This window comes from Panthera pardus, unplaced genomic scaffold (assembly GCF_024362965.1).
Source record: "Panthera pardus isolate Hobbes unplaced genomic scaffold, ASM2436296v1 HiC_scaffold_12, whole genome shotgun sequence".
Taxonomy (NCBI): domain Eukaryota; kingdom Metazoa; phylum Chordata; class Mammalia; order Carnivora; family Felidae; genus Panthera; species Panthera pardus.
Genome location: NW_026526677.1, coordinates 7,454,215 through 7,475,217, shown reverse-complemented (window position 1 = coordinate 7,475,217; position 21,003 = coordinate 7,454,215). Strand labels below are relative to the sequence as shown.

At 49.7% G+C, this 21,003-nt stretch overlaps 1 protein-coding gene across 1 annotated transcript; it reads left to right on the top strand.

The window, feature by feature from the left end:
* The first annotated feature begins 398 nt into the window (after window positions 1-398).
* On the top strand, window positions 399-20,983 carry VPS51 (VPS51 subunit of GARP complex). The gene is made up of 10 exons (XM_019414935.2): window positions 399-711; window positions 1,178-1,307; window positions 16,473-16,619; window positions 16,700-16,919; window positions 17,052-17,769; window positions 18,168-18,383; window positions 18,573-18,791; window positions 19,461-19,582; window positions 19,672-19,759; window positions 20,599-20,983. The coding sequence occupies exons 1-10, from the start codon at window positions 487-489 to the stop codon at window positions 20,857-20,859; spliced, it is 2,346 nt and encodes a 781-aa protein (XP_019270480.1). The 5' UTR covers window positions 399-486; the 3' UTR covers window positions 20,860-20,983.
* The last annotated feature ends 20 nt before the right edge of the window (window positions 20,984-21,003 follow it).

Genomic DNA, 21,003 nt, shown 5'->3' with positions numbered 1-21,003 from the left:
TCATTACCTGTCCTCTTGTGCGGGCATTTAATACTCGCAACCCCACTGTGAAGTCTGTCCCCCAAGTTTAGGAATGGGGGAAACGGAGCCGCCGCCGCCCAGGTAAGGAGCCAGTGCCAGGACGTCCGGCACACGCTCTCTGGCTCCGCGGCGGGAGCTCCGTCCCCATATTCCGGGGGTCCTTGCCCGCAAGGGTGCGCGGGGTTGGGAGCCAGGACCCGCCTTCCATCCGGGAGGGAAGCAACCGGACCAGTTCCACTCACTCCTTCCCTCCACCCGAGAAGCTGGGGGAGCCCAGGCTTCTCCCGGAACCTCTTCGCTCGAGGAGGAAAGGTGCGGGGGAACTCTAGTCTCGAAGGACCCAGGGCTGCGGGGGGACGTTTCACCTGCAGGACTGCCTCGTTTCAACAAGAACTTTATGGCTCCCGGAAGTGCCTCCTCCCGGTCCTCTTCCCAGCCTCACGCCCGTGGGCTGCAGTTGGAGCGATGGCGGCGGCAGCCGCTGGGCCTGGCCCGGGGTCTGGACCCGGGGACTCTCCAGAGGGGCCCGAGGCAGAGGCTCCGGAGCGTCGGCGGAAGGCGCACGGGATGCTAAAGCTTTACTATGGCCTCTCGGAGGGGGAGGCGGCGGGGCGCCCCTCGGGGTCGGACCCCCTGGACCCGACGGATCTCAACGGGGCGCACTTCGACCCGGAAGTGTATCTGGACAAGGTGTGTGTTTGTGTGGTGGGGGGAACCAGGCTCCCGATACATTGCACCCCCAGATCGTGCCTTCGACTTTGTTGCGGGGTGAGGGAAGCAGGGGTTCATAAAAAGACGACGACGGTCGGGCAGGAAGCAGGGGCAGAGCTGGAGTCTAGGGGGGCATGGGCAGATCTGGACTGGCCTCAAGTGATGCGGAGTCGGAGGTGTCCTGGGCTGACGTTCTGACGGGCCCCGGGTAGGGGGCGTGGCCCAGGCGCTGACAGGCATAAGGACTGGGCCTTGGCCGGGTCTGAGCGTTTGAAACGCTGACAAATCCCAAACCGGACCGAACCTAGTAACTCCCGACCCGTGCCACTTATAGGCTCTATGTCTAGGATTCCGGACAGGGGTGGGATGCGGGTTTTCGTGCTCTGAAAGCCTGAGGGACCTAAGTACCCCCTGACCTGAACACTAACAACCCCATTTACTCCAGCTGCGTAGAGAGTGCCCCCTGGCCCAGCTGATGGACAGTGAAACAGACATGGTGCGGCAGATCCGGGCTCTAGACAGCGACATGCAGACCCTGGTCTATGAGAACTACAACAAGTTCATCTCAGCCACAGGTGATTTGCACCGGGACCTTACCCTTCGCAGTCCCGCTGACCTGTTCCTCCTGTGTTGGGGAAACCGGCAGGGGATTCCGGGGGAGAAGACCCAGATTCTAGTCCTTCCCTGACCTTAATCTACGCTCACCTCCCGCTCAGAACCTTTGTGGTCAAACGACTATAGGCTTAATAGCTGCTCTCAGAGGGTCGTTCTGAGGGTCAAAGGAGAGAAAACTCAAAGACATTTTTAAACTGAAATGGATTTATCTTAACCACTTAGAATCCGTGACACTAAGGATGTCTCAGTAAGGATTAGTTTCTGTCATTAGTGGTAGCTTTCTTCTCTTGTCCAGGTCCTTCTTGAGCGTGGGCTTGTCTCTGTCTCTCCCTCTCTCTCTCCCTCCCTTCCTCTCTCCACCCCTCCCCCCTTTTAAATGAAGCAAAGAGAAAATTTATGACATTAAGGGACACAAAGTTCATGTAAAGGTTTTTCTTTTCTTTTCTTTTCTTTTCTTTTCTTTTCTTTTCTTTTCTTTTCTTTTCTTTTTCCTCCTGCCCCCTTTATTCTCTGTCCAGGACAGTGCCACACAATGTTTAGCTATCATCCACACTAACTTCTGTCTTATGTTGGTGAGATGCACTACTCAGAGTTTTGTCATAATTTTGGACCCGTGTGTACTTAGTCCTAGAGGCAGATCCTGAGGGGCCTACCTGTGGTCCATGAGGATGTTGCGTGAACCTCTGTGAGGTTCACGGTGACATCTCTTACTGTACTAAGTGTCACAATGCCAGGTGTAGTAACACATAGTTATTGTTCTTTTATCTGATTGGACGTAGGTTCAATGAATAGGCACCTCTGTGTTCGCTAACGCCAATGTCAACCAGCAAGAAATCACAATTCCTGTGCTAAGAAATTTCTCACAGGAACTTTGCAAACATTACATTTTCCATTTCTTAGAATTTGTATAGTTTTGACATTTAGCTCTTGCTTAAATAAGGATGGTTTGCTGTTTTATCTTTTTCCTACGAAGGGGAGAGAGTTATAAACTGAGGGTTGGAATCAGGGGTTCTAAATCTATAAATACTGTCAAGTTTTTGTATCCATTCAAGAAGTTTTCATTGAATGCCCCTTCTTGCCTGCCTTCCTTCCTTCCTGGCTGGCTTTTTTTTTTTTTTTTTTTTTTTTTTTTTTTTTGCCAAGAGCTGTTCTGCATATTGGAGATACAGCAATGAACCAGCTAGATCAGGCTCCTTCCTGGAGCCCACATTCTAGTTGGGGAGACAGACAATAAGTGAATTTACAAATAAAGGTGGTAGTAAGTACTAGAAGGAGGACATCAAGTAGGGAGAAAAGAGTAATATATCTTGGGGTCTGCCTTTAGCTAGGGTAAGTATGAGAAGGCCTCTTTGAGGTGGTGACATTTGAGCAGGGCTTTGATGAGAAAGAACCAGCTACTGTGGGGGAGGAAACAGCAGGGGCAAAGGCTCTGAAGAGAGGGGCTTGTTGGGTATATTCAGAGTGCAGCAGGGAGTTTAGGGGGAGGCAAGGGAGAAGAGTGGTAGGTGACTAGGGTAGATAGTTAGTGGGAACTAGATTTTAGGGACTTATCAGTGGTTATGGGGATCCTGCACTTTACTCTGAGTGAGATGAAATGACAAGAATGGGGTGACCTGACCGTGGTTTTAAAAGGACGCTCAGTGTCCAGTGAATGAACTCTAGGGAGGCAGGGGTGGCAGAGACATGCATGAGGAGGCTATTGGAGTGGTCCAGGCAAGATGCTGGTGGCAGGGACCAGGAAGCATGTCAGCAGTGGAAAAGCAGAATGATTCAAGACTTTTTTTTTTTTTTTTAAATTGATTAGGTGAAGGGTCTGGGGTTCAGAGAAGTCTGGACCTCGAGGTCCCCTGGAATAAGATGAGATCTCCTAGGGAGGAAGTATACAGAGAGAAGAGAAGAGGTCTAAGGACTGAGCCCTGCAGCAGCCTGACGTTCGGAAAGTCATGAAGAGAAGGGAGATCTCACAAAGGAAGCAAGCATTTGGGGAGGTTTGAGGACAATCAGGAGCATGGGTGTCTTCGAAGCCAAATGAAGAAAGCATTCCAGGAAGTAGAATTGACAAGCATGGGCTAAATGTTAGTGTGGGGAGTGCTTATCCGTGGTGCAAGAGCCAGGGAGAACCGCAGGAGCCAAGCCCTCAGGGAAGGGAGAGGGGACGAGAGCGGGCCAACTACTGTAGAAGGGGAAGCAGAGTGTGGGCGGAGCCAGTCAGGTGGTCAGACATGGTAGAGTGTAACCTTCTAGAGCGTATTAAGGAATCTTGCCTTTATCCCTCCTAAGCGCTAAGCCACACAAAGGTGATTAGATACAGGAGTCATGTGGCAGATTTGTGTTTTGAGAAGATCCCTCCAGCTGCACTGGGAGGAATGGGTTGCAGAGGTGGCTGGAGAGAGGTCTTTTCACTAGTCCAAGCCAGAGATTTGGGGAGTTTACCCCAGGATGGGAGTGGTGGAGAAGGACCGTGCTGGGCCAGCCGAGAAGTATTTGCAGCAACTTGACGGGACACGGTGTTGAAGAGCTTTGGCCATAAAGGATGACCCCGAGGTTTCAGCGTGACCCCTGGATGGTGGATCTGGTGCTCAAGAAACTACAAGAAGATCAGGTGTGGGAACAGGGACAAAGTGAGCTAGGTCGGTGTTTTTGTTTGTGGTTTTTACTTTCTGAAAGGGAGCCAGACATGAAGCAAACCTAGAGGATCCTGTGGCCCTTGTATCACGAAGGCTCTTGTAGATCATGAGAAGGATTTTGGTCTTCGTCATAACTCTGGGGATCCATGTCAGATGACAGCAGTGTCTCAGGTTAGAAGGAGCCTTGACAGATCTAGTCCGGTCCATCTCTTCTGTCCTCTGAGTACCTCTAAGGAGTGGCCTCCTGACTCACGCTGGAGGTGGGGAGCCTTTATCGAGGGCTGGGATCTCAGAACTCGGAGGCTAAGGGAGTTAGGTTTCGAGGTGCTAGGAGCTGACGAGACGGCAGATACATGTGTGGGTCTGGAGCTCAGAGGGGAGAGCGAGGCTGGAGGGATAAGCCTGGGAGTCTGCTGTGAAGAGGAGGAGGTTTTAAAGGGAAGTGTGGGTGGGACTGCCCGAGGACAGGATAGAGCCTGAGAAGAGGAGAGAGCCCAGAACAGGCCTCTGAGGAGTGCCTGTTTGATGGCCGTACAGAAGAGGGTGAGCCTGTAGCAGAGAGAGGAGCGGTCATAGAGGGAGGGTGGTATGAGCATGAATGTACATCCATTCGGCTGATTCATTCGTTCGTTCACTTACTTGCCAAGTATTGGATTGCCTGTGCGCCGGGCACTATTCTAGGCCCAAGGACATAGCTGCAAACGAGACAATTTCTCAGCCATCACAGAACATACATTCTAGAGAAAGAGACAGAAGATAGGATCGTTTTACCTATCAGGAGCTCTGGAGAAAATGAAACAGGATAGTATAGAGAGAGTGGGCGGTTGGGAGTGGTTTCGAATGGGGTGGCAGAGAAAGGGTTTTGTGAGGAGGGGACAATGAAGGTGAATGTTGAAGAGCTGACCGTGGGAGGATTTGGAGGCAGAGTGGCTCAGGCTGAGGAAGCTACCTGTACAGAGGCCCTGAAAACTCTATTACCAGAGTAAGAGTGATGGGATGAAGGGAATCGGACCCGACTGCATAGGTTGTACATGACAGGGGGGCAGGCATTTTCTGGGTGGAGTAAATATTTTAGGCTTTGTGGGCCACCTGGTTTCTGTACTCACCTCTGCTATTGTAGCCTGAAAGCAGCTATAGACGCTGGGTAAGCGTACACATGGTTGTATTCCGGTGAAACTCCTTTCCACCAACAGCTGTGACATCCAGAATATCAGCGAAAACAGTGGAGCAAGTGTATTTGGAAATCTCCCTTCCATAAAAGGAACCAAAACACTGGCCAAAACGGTCAGAGTCAACTTTTTCAGACTTCTAGAAATTAACCAAGTGTTTGTAGCAATCTTACGAGCCTTTATTCAAGAAAAACAGCTGAATCTTGGTCAAAGTAGTGAATTCTTTGTAGTAGTGATGTTTTAACTTGGCCCACCGTTTCCTCTCCAGCTCAGCAGTAGCCTTGGAAAATAGCCTCTTTCTAGTACTGGAGGGACCAGAACAGGTCTGGACCTGTTTCAAAGCCTCATGCTGAGAGAATTGTCATTATGTAACCTGTCTGGTGCTTTCTTGAAAGATTCTACTCCCTAGATTTGTCTTTATTTGTCCTGACCCTGAGGTCACCCAGTACTAAAAGCCTTTCACCAGGGGTTGTTTGTCAGAAACAATTACAGACAGCTATTGTGTCTGCCTGAAGTGATGGATAATATTTGGGGCAAAAAATAGACTTAAAAAAGCTTAAAAAGAAAAAGCTTAAAAGAAAAGCTAAGAAATGAGACATCCATATTGGGAATCTTGAAGGTCACATATATATAAGACATGCTTTTTTTTTTTTTTTTTTTAAGTTTGTTTATTTATTCTGAGAGAGAGGGGGAGAGAGAGTCCCAAGCAGACTCTGCACTGTCAGTGGAGAGCCTGACATGGGACTCGAACTCGTGAACTGCAAGATCACGACCTGAGCTGAAACCAAGAGTCAGATGCCTAACTGACTGAGTTACCCAGATGCCCAGTACACATGCTTTTAAGAAAGACCTCAGGATGCCCTAAGCTCTCACCTCTGGCTCATCTTCGGGCTCTGCACATGTAGTAAGTGCAGGCTGAGGCAGAGTTGTAAGCTGCCTGGTTGAGTGTTTTAAGGTATACCCCAACACAAACACACACACACACACACACACACACACACACACACACACCCCAAAAGGGAACTAAAATGGTACACTAGAAAATATCTATTTAATGCAAAAGAAGGTAGGAATAGAGGAACTGGGGAACAAAAAAGAACATAAGACAGAAAATGAGTAACAAAAAGACAAATGTACGTCTCACATTATGAGTAGTTACAATAAATGTAAAAGGATTAAACTCTCCAATTAAAGCAGAGATAAGCAGAATAGATTTGAAAAGCTCACATGATTCAAGAGTGTCTCCAAGAGACACTCTTTCTTTTTTTTTTTCTTTTTTTTAAGTTTATTTATTTTTGAGACAGAGAGAGACAGATCATGAACAGGGGACGGGCAGAGAGAGAGGGAGACACAGAATCGGAAGCAGGCTCCAGGCTCTGAGCCATCAGCCCAGAGCCCGATGCGGGGCTCGAACTCACGGACCACGAGACCGTGACCTGAGCTGAAGTCGGACACTTAACCGACTGAGCCACCCAGGCGCCCCAAGAGATATTATGTATTATGTATTCAATATTCAATACAATATTATGTATTCAAATACATAAATAGCTTGAAAGAAAAAGGGCTGATAAAGATATTCTATGCAAACAATAACCAGAAGAGAATTGGAATTGTGGTACCAATGTCTGACAAAATAGCATTTAAGGCAAATATTGTTACTAGAGACAAAGAAGGGCATTTTATAATGATGACAGGGTCAGTCCATGAGGAAGATTTAACAAATGTAAACATTTGTACACTTAGCAACAGAGTCCCAAAATACACAAAGCAAAAATAGACAGAATTAAAGGGAGAAAAAGAAATTCAACAATAATAGAAGCACCAATATCCCACTTTTAAAAATGAATAGAACAATTAGATAGAAAAACAAGTAAACAGAAGACTTAAAAGATCACTTGAACCAAATAGACCTAACAGACTCCACCAAACAACGATAGAAGACACCTTATTCTCAAGCATGAATGGAGCATTCTCTAGGATAGACCATACGTCAGGTCATAAACAAAGCCTCAATGAATTTAAAAGGATTGAAATCACATGAAGTATGTTCTCTGATCATGGTGGAATTAAATTAGAAATCAGTAACAAAGGAGCCTGAGAAGTTCACAAATATGTGAAAATTAAGTAGCATGCTCTAAAATGACCAATGGGTTACAGAAGAAATTGCAAGGAAATTAGAACATACTTTGAGATGAGTGAACCTGAAAACACAGCATTCCAGACCTTATGAGATGTAATAAAAGCAGCGCTCAGAGGGAAATTTATAGCTATAAATGCCTGCATTAAAAAAGAGAGAGAGGTGGGGCACCTGGGTGGCTCAGTTGGTTAAGCATCCAACTTTGGCTCAGGTCATGATCTGGTTTGTGAGCTCGAGCCCTGTGTCGGGCTCTGTGCTGACAGCTCAGAGCCTGGAGCCTGCTTCAGATTCTGTGTCTTCCCCTCTCTCTACCCCTCCCCTGCTCACGCTCTGTGTCTCTGTCCTTCAAAAATAAATAAACATGAAAAAATTTAAAAAGAGAGAGAAAGAGGAAGGGGCACCTGGCTGTGGCTTAGTTGGATGAGCATGGGACTCTTAATCTCAGAGGTGGGTGTAGAAATTATATACATACAGACGCAAGTAAAGAAAGAAAGAAAGAAAAGATCTCAAATAAATAACATACTACCTAAAAAACTGGGGGGGGGGGGGGAGTACAAACAGAACCCAAAGTGTGTCAAAAGGAGGGAGTAATAAAGATCAGAACAAAATAAATAATGTAGAAAATCAATAGAGAAAATAAATGAAGCCAAAAATTTGTTCTTTGAAGAGTTCAGCAAGACTGACAAAACTTTAGCTAGACTGGCCAAGAAAAAAATGAGAGAACATTCAAATTACTAAAATGGAATGAGAAAGAAGATGTTACTACCAATTTTGCAAAAATACAAAGGATTATAAGAGCACACTGTGAGGAGTTGTATGCTCACATCTTAGAAAATGAGGTGAAATGTACAAATTCCTGGAGAAATACAAACTTCCAAAACTTTCTCAAGAAGTCATAAAATACCTTGGAAGATGTATAACAATGAGAGACATCAATATTGAAAAAAAACTTTCCACAAAGAAAAGCCTGGGACTGAATGGCTGCACTACTGAATTCTACCAAACATTTAAATAGTGCACAAACTCTTCCAACAATTTGAGGAGGCTAACTAATTCTATGAGGCTAGTATTAGTCGAATGCCAAAACCAGGGAAAGACAACATAAGAAAACTACAGACCAATATCCGTTATGAATATGGATGCCAAGCCCTCAACAAAATACTAGCAAACTAAACCCAGCAACATAGAAAAAGGATTACATACAATGACCAAGTGGGATTTATTCCAGGAATGCAAAGTTGGTTCAACATGCAAATCAATCAGTGGAATGCACCATATTTGCAAGGCATCTTTTGTAATAATATTTAGTTTTGTTCCCATTTCCTGAAATAACCCCAGATCAATAAAGGCAACATAGATGTCTTTTGTTACTTATATAACAGACCCCTTTCAACCACACCTAAGTTTATGTTAATGAAATGATTTTTGGAAAGCCCCTTGATAACCAGAGGTTAGGGGCAGGTTGCTAGGGGAACCAACCATGTGACTGATTAGAGGTTTGGAACTTTCAGCTCCGCCCCCCAGACCTCCCGGATATGGAAGTGGCGAGGGGCTGGTGACTGAGTTCAGTGACCAATAGCTATCGCTTTGATCAGTCATGCCTCATCGGTGACGCCTCCACTAAACGACAAAAGGAGAGAGTTTGAGAGCTTCCAGGTTGGTGAACATGCAGAAGTTGGGAGAGTGGCATGCCCAGAGAGGTCATGGCAGCTCTGTGCCCCTCCCACATATGCTGTCCTATGCCTCTCTGCCATCTGGCGGTTTCTGAGTTGTATCCTTTTGTAATAAAGCGGTAAGCTAGTAAGTAAACTGTTTTCCTGAATTCTGTGAGCTGCTGTAGCAAATTTATTGAACCTGCAGAGGGATCGTGGGTGGGAACCCTCCAATTTACAGCCAGTTGGTCAAAAGTACCAGTGACAACCTCAACTTTGGGCTGACGTTTGAGGTGGGGGTAGAGTAGTCTCGGGTGACCGAGCCCTGAACTTGTGAGATCTGACACTAACTCCAGGCAGATAGTGTCACAATGAAGTTAAATCGTGGGACACCCAGCTGGTGTTGCAGAATTGCTTGATGTGTGGAAACCCCACACACGTGGTGTCAGATACGAAGTTGCGTTGGAGTATCGAGAGTGGAGGAGAGGCACCAGAGTGTCTTTTCCCCTTACAGACACCAAAAGCACACGTAACTAAAGGAAAACAAAAATAAGTAAATTGGACTTCATCAGAATTAAAGTTTTGTGTTTTAAAGGATACTGCCGGGAAAGTTAAAGGACAACTCACAGAATGGGAGAAAGTATTTGTAAGGCATATATCTAAAAGGGTCTAATGTCCAGAATATATAAAGAACTTTTGCAACTCGGCACTAAAACGACAACCCTATTTAAAAATGGACAAAGGAGGGGCGCCTGGGTGGCGCAGTCGGTTAAGCGTCCGACTTCAGCCAGGTCACGATCTCGCGGTCCGTGAGTTCGAGCCCGGCGTCCGGCTCTGGGCTGATGGCTCGGAGCCTGGAGCCTGTTTCGATTCTGTGTCTCCCTCTCTCTCTGCCCCTTCCCTGTTCATGCTCTGTCTCTCTCTGTCCCAAAAATAAATAAAAAACGTTGAAAAAAAAAATTAAAAATGGACAAAGGATTCAAATCGACATTTCTCCAAAGAAGATACACGAATGACCAACGAGCACATGTAAAGATGCTCAGCATCATTAGTTATTGGGGAAACACAAATCCAAACCACAGTGAGATACCACTGCACCCCCACTGGGATTTCCAGCAAATGGGATATAACAAATGTTGGAGATGTGGAGGACTTGGAACTCTCATACGTTGCTGGCAGGAATACAGAATGGTGCTCCTGAAAATAGTCTGGCCGTTCCTCAAAGAGCTAAGCACAGAGTTCGCCTATGTTCCAGCAGTTCCACTCACAGGAATATACTGAAGAGAAAATGTTTGCACAAAAGCATGTACATGAATGTTCATAGCAACATTATTCATAATAGTCAAAAGAAGCCAAGTGGCTACCAACTGGTGGATAGAACAACAAACGTGGACCCGTACAGTGTAAGATTACTCAGCCATAAAAAATATAACATACCGATGTCATAGACTCTGGGTCTGGAGTTCTGTCTTGTCCAGCAACAGAGCAGACGCAGGATTAAAGTGAGAGAGAGGCTAATGTCCGGGAGGAGACAAGCCCCGAGTAAGGGTCCTTGCTGTGTTTTTATTAGGATCAGGAAAGCTTACGAGCCTGAAGGATGTGCGCAAAGAGACAATGAAACTGTGAACATTAACTCATGGGTGTGAGGGAAAGGGGGTTTTGAAGATAGATGTGCAGTGTTAGGGGGTTTGGGTCAATACAAAACAAAATCCTGGCCAGGGGGGGATGGTTGTTTAAGGCAGGCATGAGGCGCCACCTCTGTTTATCTTAACTTGACTCAGGGACAAGACAGCTGGCTGCCTCGGGGTCAACAAGGCACCTGCTTTCTTTTGCTAATTGGCCCCACTGTCCTGCTGTGGTCTATAGCCCAGTTTACCTGTTTACCTATTTTGGCCCTTCCTTCCAGTGAAAGCAGCTTTCTGCTATTGTACTAAATTGGGGGGAGGGGGGGTTCTGCCCTGAATACCTAATCTTGCCTACCTAATCTTGGATGCTTTTATCCTGGGGCTTCCTATTCCTGTATGCCTTGTTAACCCATGAGTGCAAGCTCAGGGAATTCCTAAGCTTACTCCCCACATACGGATACATGCTAAAATGCAGAGAACCTTGAGATCATGCTAACTAAAAGAAGCCAAGCTCAAAAGGTCACATATTGTATGATTCCATTTATGTTAAATGTACACGATGGGCAAATTCATACAAGCAGAAGACAGATTTGTGGTTGGCAGGGACTGAGGCATGGGGAGAACAGGAAGTGACTGCTGAGGGTCTTTTTGGGGTGATGAATGTTCTGGAAATAGATTGTGATATCGGTTGCACAATCTTGTGAATATACCAAAAATACTAAAACCTACTGAATTTTATGGTATGTTGATTATATCCCAGTTAAAAACCAACCAACCAAACAAACAAAAAAACCCAACCAGGGATCAAGTCAGGTTTGGCCTGCCAGCATCTGGCCTCAACCTTGAGTTTATGTAATAATGCGTTTATCTGTTTCAAAGTTGAAAAGATCTCTCAAAGTTGTGCAATGAAAAGCCTCTTCCCATTCCTTTCTCCAGGCAAAGACAAAGCAGTCTTTGATGGTAAACTTGACTGAAGATTCACAGACATACAGAAAAGCGCACAGGTCATAAGTGGACAGCTCCATGAATTTCACAAACAGAACAGGTCTATGCAGTCAGCACCCAGGTCAGTAAGCTGCAGGCTAGCAAGGCGCCCTCCAGTCTCCTACCAGTAACCAGTTACCCCCCACTCCTCCCCCAGGCTGGTATATTGGTGTCCAAACAGCTAACCATTTGCCCTAGCCCAAGCTGGTTCAGTTAACAAGCTTGAAATGGTTCAAAGATACACAGTGTAGTATTTATTACTTGGTGATATGAAGTTGTTTTTGTTTTTGTCTTGTTTTTTTTTTGACATGGTAGAACTTTAATTTCTAATTTTGTGGCTCTGGGCCTGTGAAATCAGCAACAATGACACTAGTGGTAGGTTTTCTTTTACTCTGTTTTTTTTTTTTTTTTTTAATGTGTATTCATTTTTGAGAGAGGGAGAGAGAGCATAAGTGGGGGAGGGGAGGAGAGAGGGGGAGGCAGAGGATCTGAAGCGGGCTCTGCGATGACAGCAGGAGCCCAATGTGGGGCTCGAACCTGCGAACTGTGAGATCGTGATCTGAGCTGAAGCCAGACGCACAACCGACTGTCACCCAGGTGCCCCTCTTTTACTCTGATAACTTAGTTTGGGGATTTTTCCCCCCTTTGGAAGTCAGATTCAAGTTTCCTTTTTGAGGTAGCACCTAAGTATCATGGGCCTAAACACCTAATGCAAAAAAGAATCTGCTCTTTTGATGGTATGATTTGACAGACCTGGGAGGAGGTTGTGTCACAGGTTAAACTGTTAACAAGCAAGAACAAGAACTGGGGGGGGGGGGGGGGAGGATGAAAATGCCTCATGACCTTCCAAGGACCCCCATGACCACTGGCCCTGCATTCTCTCCCCAAGTTGGCAAGTTGGGTTGCTACTCCAGTCCTGCTCCGAGAATATTCCCCTGGCCCAGGAGCCACACACAAACCAGCGGTGGGTGTGTGAAGGCTCACAGATGACCGCAGTTAGACGTTGCCAGGTTCCTTTCCGTACATATTGGTCAGTTTGTGCAACCACCAGCAACGAAGAGAAGAGCTCTTTCTATACACCCTGGCCAACGTTGCTGCCAAAAGTTTTCATCTTTGGCCATCCGATAGGTGAAAAGTGGTATCTCTGTAGTTTCAATGTCTCTTGTGAGGTTGAAAGTCTTTTGCCTGTTTAAGAGCTGTTTGGTATCCTTGTCTGTGGACTGCCTGTTCATGTCCTTTTCCTATTTTTCTATAGACTTGTTCTTTTTCATAATGATTTATTTCATTTTTTTCATGTTTATCTATTAATTTTGAGAGAGAGCGCGCGCAGGTGGGAAAGGGACAGGGGGAGAGAAAATCCGCGCTGTGAGCTCTGAGCCTGATGCCACTGGGCTCGATCCCGAGAACTGTGAGATCCTGACCTGAGCCAAAATCAAGAGTTGGACGCTCAACTGAATAAGCCACCCAGGCACCCCAATGATTTATTTATTTATTTAAAATTTTTCAATGTTTATTTATTTTTGAGAGAGAGAGAGAGACAGAGTGTGAGCAGGGGAGGGGCAGAGCGAGAGGGAGACACAGAATCTGAAGGAGGCTCCAGGCTCTGAGCTGTCAGCACAGAGCCTGACATGGGGCTCGAACTCCACGAATTGGGAGGTCATGATCTGAGCCAAAATCAAGAGTCAGATGCTTAACCAACTGAGCCACCCAGGTGCCCCATGATTACATTTTAAATCACATTTAAACTTTGATCCGTCTGGTGTGTGTGTGTGTGTGTGTGTGTGTGTGTGTGTGTGTGTGTGTGCGCACGTGTGTGTGAGAGCGTGTGGTCTGAATCCAACTATATTTTGTTTCTTTGTATTAACTCCATACTTAATCACCTTACTAAATTCTCTTATTGTTTGTTGTAATGTTTTCGGTGATTCTTTAGGGTTTGCTATTTATACAAGTCTATCATCTGCAAATATTGATAATTTCACCACCTTTCCAATTTGTGTATCTCTATAATATATTTCTTGAGTCCAATCGAATTGGCCAGTATCTTCAGAACAACGTTAGGAAGTAGTGGTGATCATGGTTATCCTTGTTATCTTTCTGATTTTAAGAGGAATGCTTCTAGCATTGCTTCATTAACATGATGCTGGGTTTGGGGGGTTAGAGAAATACTCAGCTGTTCATATTTTTTAATTTTCATTTTTTAACGTTTATTTATTACTGAGAGACAGAGAGACACAGAGCGTGAGCAGGGGAGGGGTAGAGAAAGGGAGAGACACAGAGACTGAAGTAGGTAGGCTCCAGGCTCCGAGCTGGCAGCACAGAGCCTGATGCGGGGCTCGAGCTCATAGACTGCAAGATCATGACCTGAGTCGAAGTCAGTCGCCTAACCAACTGAGCCACCCAGGCACCCCTGTTCATATTTTATTGAGAGACTTTGTTTCAAATTCAAGAATAGATGTTGAATTGGCCCTCTTTCACCTTTTATATGGGTGAATTATTATTGAAAGTTCTTTTTTAAAAAAATTTTCTTTAATGTTTATTTATATTTGAGAGAGAGAGAGAGAGAGAATGGGCAGGGGAGGGGCTTCTAATGTTGAGCTGTCTTTACATTTATGAAATAAAAAACATTTGGACATATTTTATCAATTATTCTCTTAATCCACTGCTGGCTTCCGCTTGCTAATTTACCTACACATCTCCATTTATTAATTTGTGCATCCTATTCATAAGAGACATGAATGTACCATTTTCATCTTGGAACTTTTTATTAACATTCTCATGTCAGTGTTAGGTTTGTTCCGCAAATTAACGTGAAAGCTTTTCTAATGTTTTCTGTTTGAGCATTGCTTACACAGAGCATTGGAACGAACTGCCCTTCTGAGCTCTGGTAGCCGCCCCACGACATCCCCTGGGCCTGGTGCCTTTGTGTGGAGGGGAGGGAGAATCTTTGATTGACAACATTCTCCCTTCCCTCCGTTTGTGTTTTCTGTTCTTCTGGAATCCACTTAGGTAAATTCTGTTTTTGTAGCAAATTATTCATTCAGGTTTTCAATTCTTTTACGGGGAATCGAGCAAACTTGTATCTTGTGATTATTATAATTTGTGTATTTATGATTATTTCACCCCTTATTTCTTATTTTGTTTTTTTCCCCTTTAAAAAGATTAGGTTAGCTAACATTTTATAAATTTTATTTTTTATCCTTTTATTCTCAGTGATCCTGATCTTTTTTTATTTATATTGCGATAAACTTACCCACTGTCAGCGAGTAACCCGATGCAGGGCTCGATCTCATGAACCGGGAGATCATGACCTGAGCCGAAGTTGGATGCGTAACCAACTGAGCCACCCAGGCACCCCATTTAAAAAGTGTATTAATTTCTGCTTTTAGCTTTACTAATTTCTTTCTGCTTTTTTTTGTAGTACTTTTTCTTCTAACTTCTTGAGTTGAATGTTTATTCTAATTTATTAATATAGGGATTTAAAACTGATTTCCTCTGAACATTGCTCTAGAGAGCTATAGCCTATAGGTTCTGATTTATAGTGTTCTCGTTGTTATATGCTGCAGTTTATTTTGATTTCCCTTTTGACCCACTAGCCGATTAAGAACGAAGTTTTCTTTTTTCCTCCAAATGATGGGATCTCTTTGCTTTCTAGTTTTGTTATTAATTTCCAATTTAATTGCATTGTGATTCTGTGTCTCCCTCTCTCCACCCCTTCCTCCCCCCCCCCCCAAATAAATATTAAAAAAAAATAAAGGGAGGCAGTTGGCATGATCTTGTGGTGCGGTTTTAGCTGTTCCGATGCATGGGATAGATGGCTAGTTGGGCTTAACCTGCGGTAGAGTTTCACTAGCGAGTAATGGAGGGAGTGGACAAGAGAGGCAAGGGGGCTTGTAAACATGTGATGACACTGGTGGTGGGTCAGAGTTCCTGGGGAATGAGTAGGGAATTGCAGCCGTGAGAAGTGTGATGAGTAGTGACCCTGTGCTAGGGGCAGGGGTCCAGAGTTCCTGAAAAGGCAAAGGATTGTTAGAGTGGGTAGACAGGGTGAATGATCAGAATTACAGAAGGTGCGAGGCTTGAAGCTGAGATTGACAGGTCTTGCCGAGGACCAGGAGAGGTGGCACAGATGAGGCAGAGGCAAGGGTGGGTGGGACTGAGGAGATTGTGAACGGAGAGTCGGGAATGTCTGAAGCCTCATTCACGTGGATGGTCATGTCCACAAGGAGGTGACAGTGACCAGGCACTGAGAGGTGAGGCAAAGAGGACGGGAGGGACAGCAGCAAGAGGGATGCCGTTTGACGGCACAGTCTTCGAAGAAGCTGGGGTCTTTAAAAGGGAAGAAGAGTAGAAACTTCTAGAAGTGTCAAGGGGCCAGGCCCTGAGGCACCGGTTGTGAAAAGAAAAACCCTTAGGCAGGTTTCCCCTGAGACAAAAGAGCTAAAGGACCCTTCAGAGAAGAGAGGACATGTTCCAGAAAGTGGAGTGAAATGGTTTGGGAAGTCTGCGAAGGAGATAAGGGCGAACAGACATTTATTGTCTCCTCTGTGCCACATAGTGCGCTGGGCGCGGAGGATGCCCCTGGGAAGGAGCAGACAGGCTCCTGCCAAGTGCTCTGTGCCCCCTTTTGCCATCTTCTGAGCGCAGGGACTGTGGCTCCACGGGCTGTCTCCGCACCAGGGCACTTGTGCTCAGAAGATGCGGCCTTCCCTCCCATTTACTGTAACCAAGCACCATTGCTTTTTGCACTGAATCATCAACGTGACCCTTAAGGAGCTGGTTCAGGGGCATTTGGGAAGGAGGGTTGTGCGCGTGCACGCGTGCATGTGTGTGCGTGTGTGTGTGTGTGTGTGTGTGGTAGGGGGCGCAGTCGGACCCTGTCGCAAGCTGACAAGTCTCCTCCTTTCCCCTCCCCCGCGCCCTTGCCCCGCCAGACACCATCCGGAAGATGAAGAACGACTTCCGGAAGATGGAGGACGAGATGGACCGGCTGGCCACCAACATGGCGGTGATCACCGACTTCAGTGCGCGCATCAGCGCCACCCTGCAGGACCGCCACGAGCGCATCACCAAGCTAGCAGGTGGGCCCTGCCCCCGAGCGGGTGCTGGAGCGGCCTACCCCGAGGCTCTGGGGCTGACACCACCCGTCCCCGGCCCCCAGGGGTCCACGCGCTGCTGCGGAAGCTGCAGTTCCTCTTCGAGCTGCCTTCGCGCCTCACCAAGTGCGTGGAGCTGGGCGCCTACGGGCAGGCGGTGCGCTACCAGGGCCGCGCGCGGGCCGTCCTGCAGCAGTACCAGCACCTGCCCTCGTTCCGCGCCATCCAGGATGACTGCCAGGTCATCACGGCTCGCCTGGCCCAGCAGCTGCGGCAGCGCTTCAGGTGTGGCCCCGGGACCCTCTCCCACCCCCAGCCGGGACCCTGGGCCTGCCGGTTGCGGTCCAAACTCGTCCCCCTCCTCCCTCCCGCCGAATTCCATCAGCCTGCCCTTGACCGCCGCCTCCCACTTTGCAGGGAGGGCGGCTCCGGCGCCCCCGAGCAGGCAGAGTGCGTGGAGCTGCTGCTGGCCCTGGGCGAGCCGGCGGAGGAGCTGTGTGAGGAGTTCCTGGCGCACGCCCGCGGGCGGCTGGAGGCCGAGCTGCGGAGCCTGGAGGCAGAGCTGGGGCCTTCCCCTCCGGCTCCCGACGTCTTAGAGTTCACGGATCGCGGAGGAAGTGGCTTTGTGGGTGGCCTCTGCCAGGTGGCCTCGGCCTACCAGGAGCTCTTCGCGGCCCAGGGCCCGGCGGGTGCCGAGAAGCTGGCAGCCTTCGCCCGGGAGCTGGGTGGCCGCTACTTTGCGCTAGTGGAGCGGCGGCTGGCGCAGGAGCAGGGTGGCGGTGACAACTCCCTGCTGGTGCGGGCGCTGGACCGCTTCCATCGGCGCCTGCGGGCTCCTGGGGCCCTGCTGGCCGCTGCCGGGCTGGCCGAGGCGGCCACGGAGATCGTGGAGCGAGTGGCCCGCGAGCGCCTGGGCCACCACCTGCAGGGCCTGCGGTCGGCCTTCCTGGGTTGCCTGACCGATGTGCGGCAGGCTTTGGCTGCCCCTCGCCTGGCCGGAAAGGAAGGCCCGGGCCTGGCCGAGTTGCTGGCCAACGTGGCCAGCTCCATCCTGAGCCACATCAAGGCCTCGCTGGCAGCCGTGCACCTCTTCACCGCCAAGGAGGTGTCTTTCTCCAACAAGCCCTACTTCCGGGTATGGCCTACCTTCCGGCTTTTATCTCCCCGCCCCACCCCCCATTCTGGGCATTGTTTCATTCATCCCGTAGATTGGCAGCTGTCGGGGCACACAGTCCTTGCCCCAGGCCCTCTGGATGTGCTTTGAGGGAGTCACGAGGAAGGCTGGCACTACCCGGAGGGGGGGGTGAAGGCTCCGAGGGCATCTGCAAGCAGGGTCCCCAGTGCTGGCTTTGTCCCCTTTGCGCTCCCGCGGCCCCCCTCCCCCCGGGGGGAGCTGCTCTTGGGGACCGGAATGCGGGACCAAGCTGTCTCTTGGAGAGGGGCTAGGGCATGTAGGGTCCCAGTAGAGGCTCACTGTTGGCCCCCGCCCGGAAGAGGGGACCTGCTGTGTATCTGCGGCCCTCCTCCTCACAGGGCGAGTTCTGCAGCCAGGGTGTTCGCGAGGGCCTCATCGTGGGCTTCATCCGCTCCATGTGCCAGACGGCTCAGAGCTTCTGTGACAGCCCTGGGGAGAAGGGGGGTGCCACGCCACCTGCTCTGCTCCTGCTGCTCTCCCGCCTCTGCTTGGACTATGAGACAGCCACCATCTCCTACATCCTCACCCTCACCGATGAACAGTTTCTCGTGCAGGTGAACCGCTCACTCATAGCAGGGAAGGGGACGGTGGTCCCGGTAATCCAGGAGGCTGGGCGGTGCCCTCGCGGTCAGACCCGGGCCAGCTGCCCGTGCCCAGCCCGTGCCCCGCTCCTGCTTGGCGGTGGCCCCCGAGCTGCCCACCCCATGCTCACTGCCCCTCTGTCCTCTACGTCCCCGGCTCAGGACCAGTCTCCAGTGACCCCCGTGAGCACACTGTGCGCAGAGGCCAGGGAGACGGCGCGGCGGTTACTGACCCACTATGTGAAGGTGCAGGGCCTCGTCATATCACAGATGCTGCGTAAGAGTGTAGAGACACGGGACTGGCTGAGTACCCTGGAGCCCCGGAACGTGCGTGCTGTCATGAAGCGGGTGGTGGAGGACACGACGGCTATCGACGTGCAGGTGCTGGCCCTGGGCTGGCCAGGAGGGGTCCTGATGCGGGCTCGGGGGGTTGGAAGATAGCCGCCCTCAGAGGATCAAGACGGCAGGGCCGAGCAGTGCCTGCGTCTGTGGCCTCGTTCCTCCTCAGCCCTGGGTTGTGGCATCGTTGCCCGCACGTCACCTATGAGGGGGCTGAGCTCTGGAGTCACCCAGGGGATCAGGACAGGGTTAGCACTGAAGACTGAGCCTCAGCCCCAAGTCTGATGTCCTACCCTTGCCCTGGTCCACCAGTTCTATAAAGAGCGACCGGGTACCAACCAGATACCAGGTCCCCACTACCCTGTGGTGCTTCTAACAGATGAGTTTGTAATTTATTTTTATTCTTCTTTTGTTTAATGCTTATTTATTTTTGAGAGAGACGGAGCGTGAGTGGGGGAGGGGCAGAGAGCGGGAGACAGAGGACCAGAAGGGGGTTCCGTGTCAACAGCAGAGCGTCTGATGTGGGGACCGAACCCACAAACTGTGGGATCACGACCCGAACCCCAAGTCAGAAGCTTAATCCGCTGAGCCACCCAGGCTCCCCAGAGTTTGTAATTTAGAGTGTCCTTGGCCCTCACCCTGGGCACCTGGTGGGCTAGAGGGTCCCCTTGCTCTGGCCTCCTTACAGTGAGTGCCTCCTTCCACCACCAGGTGGGTCTTCTGTATGAAGAGGGTGTCCGCAAGGCCCAGAGCAGTGACTCCAGCAAAAGGACCTTCTCCGTGTACAGCAGCTCTCGACAGCAGGGCCGCTACGCCCCCAGCTACACGCCCAGGTCTGGCCGGCCAGGGTAACCCCAGGGGAATGGACAAAGGAGGATGTGGGTGCAGGGTGGGCTCTGACTGCTTGTCTCCCCCCATCCAGTGCCCCAATGGACACCAATCTCTTGAGCAACATCCAGAAGCTGTTCTCTGAACGCATCGACGTGTTCAGCCCTGTGGAGTTCAACAAGGTCTGAAGTCCCCTGTGACCCCACCTTCTAGGGGCCCTTGGGAAGGTTGGCTCAAGCATCTGACTCAAGGAGTCTAGGACTCCTCTGCTCCCCTGCCCCCTGCCACCAGGCTCTGTCTCTGGGCTGTTTCTAGGAGTGAATGGTCATCTACAGCCTCGCCATTGCCATATCCCATGGCCCTCTGCCCCGACCTTGGTGCCCCCAGCCTGGGTCTCGATGCTGATCTGGAATGCCTCTTTTACCCTTGTCCTGTTGCCACAGGAGTTCTGGGTCCTCATCAGGGATTCCTATCCACACGATAGGCCCTGCCCCAACCCAGCCCACACTCGGGGACCTGGTGTTCTTCTGCCTCTAACTCAGCAAGCCTTCCCGCTCCTGGTGTCAGTGCTGACTCCCATCTCTGCTTGCCTTTTTTTTTTTTTTTTTTTTTTTTTTGAGAGCGAGAGTGAATGGGGGAGGGGGCAGAGAGGGGGAGAGAGAGAGAATCCCAAGGAAACTCTGCACTGTCAGCACCCAGCCCTATGCGGGGCTCGAACTCACGAACCAGGAGATCATGACCTGAGCTGAAACCAGGAGTTGGACACTCAACCGACCAGGCGCTTCTCCCATCTCTGCTTCTGACTGTTGGGTTTTCCCTGTCTGTTCCCCCTCCGGGTGGTGGTGCTAACCTCGTATCCATCCCTCCCTCTCAGATGGGTCCTGGGACTTTTACACCCCGTCACAGCTACCGGCCTCTTACTGTCTCTCTGGCCCCTGCCCAGAACGTGGGTGCCCTCCGGGATCCAGTGCCCCTACCCAACACCTGCTGTCCCAGAGCAGCCTCCTGTCCTTGCCTGCAGGTATCGGTGCTGACCGGCATCATCAAGATCAGCCTGAAGACGCTGCTGGAGTGTGTGCGGCTGCGCACCTTTGGGCGCTTCGGCTTGCAGCAGGTGCAGGTGGACTGTCACTTCCTGCAGCTCTACCTGTGGCGCTTCGTGGCCGACGAGGAGCTTGTGCACCTACTGTTGGATGAAGTGGTGGCCTCAGCCGCCCTGCGCTGCCCGGACCCAGTGCCCATGGAACCCAGTGTCGTCGAGGTCATCTGCGAGCGCGGCTAGGCCGGGCCGCTGCCAGGCACCGGCTCGCCCACTTGCCCCAACCCGCCCATCTCCTGGTCTCCCGCCCGGGCGGCCCTTCCCCTCCAGCCTCAAAACCTGCCAAATAAAGACGCGCTGCCTCCTCCTCCTCCTCCTTGTCGCTTG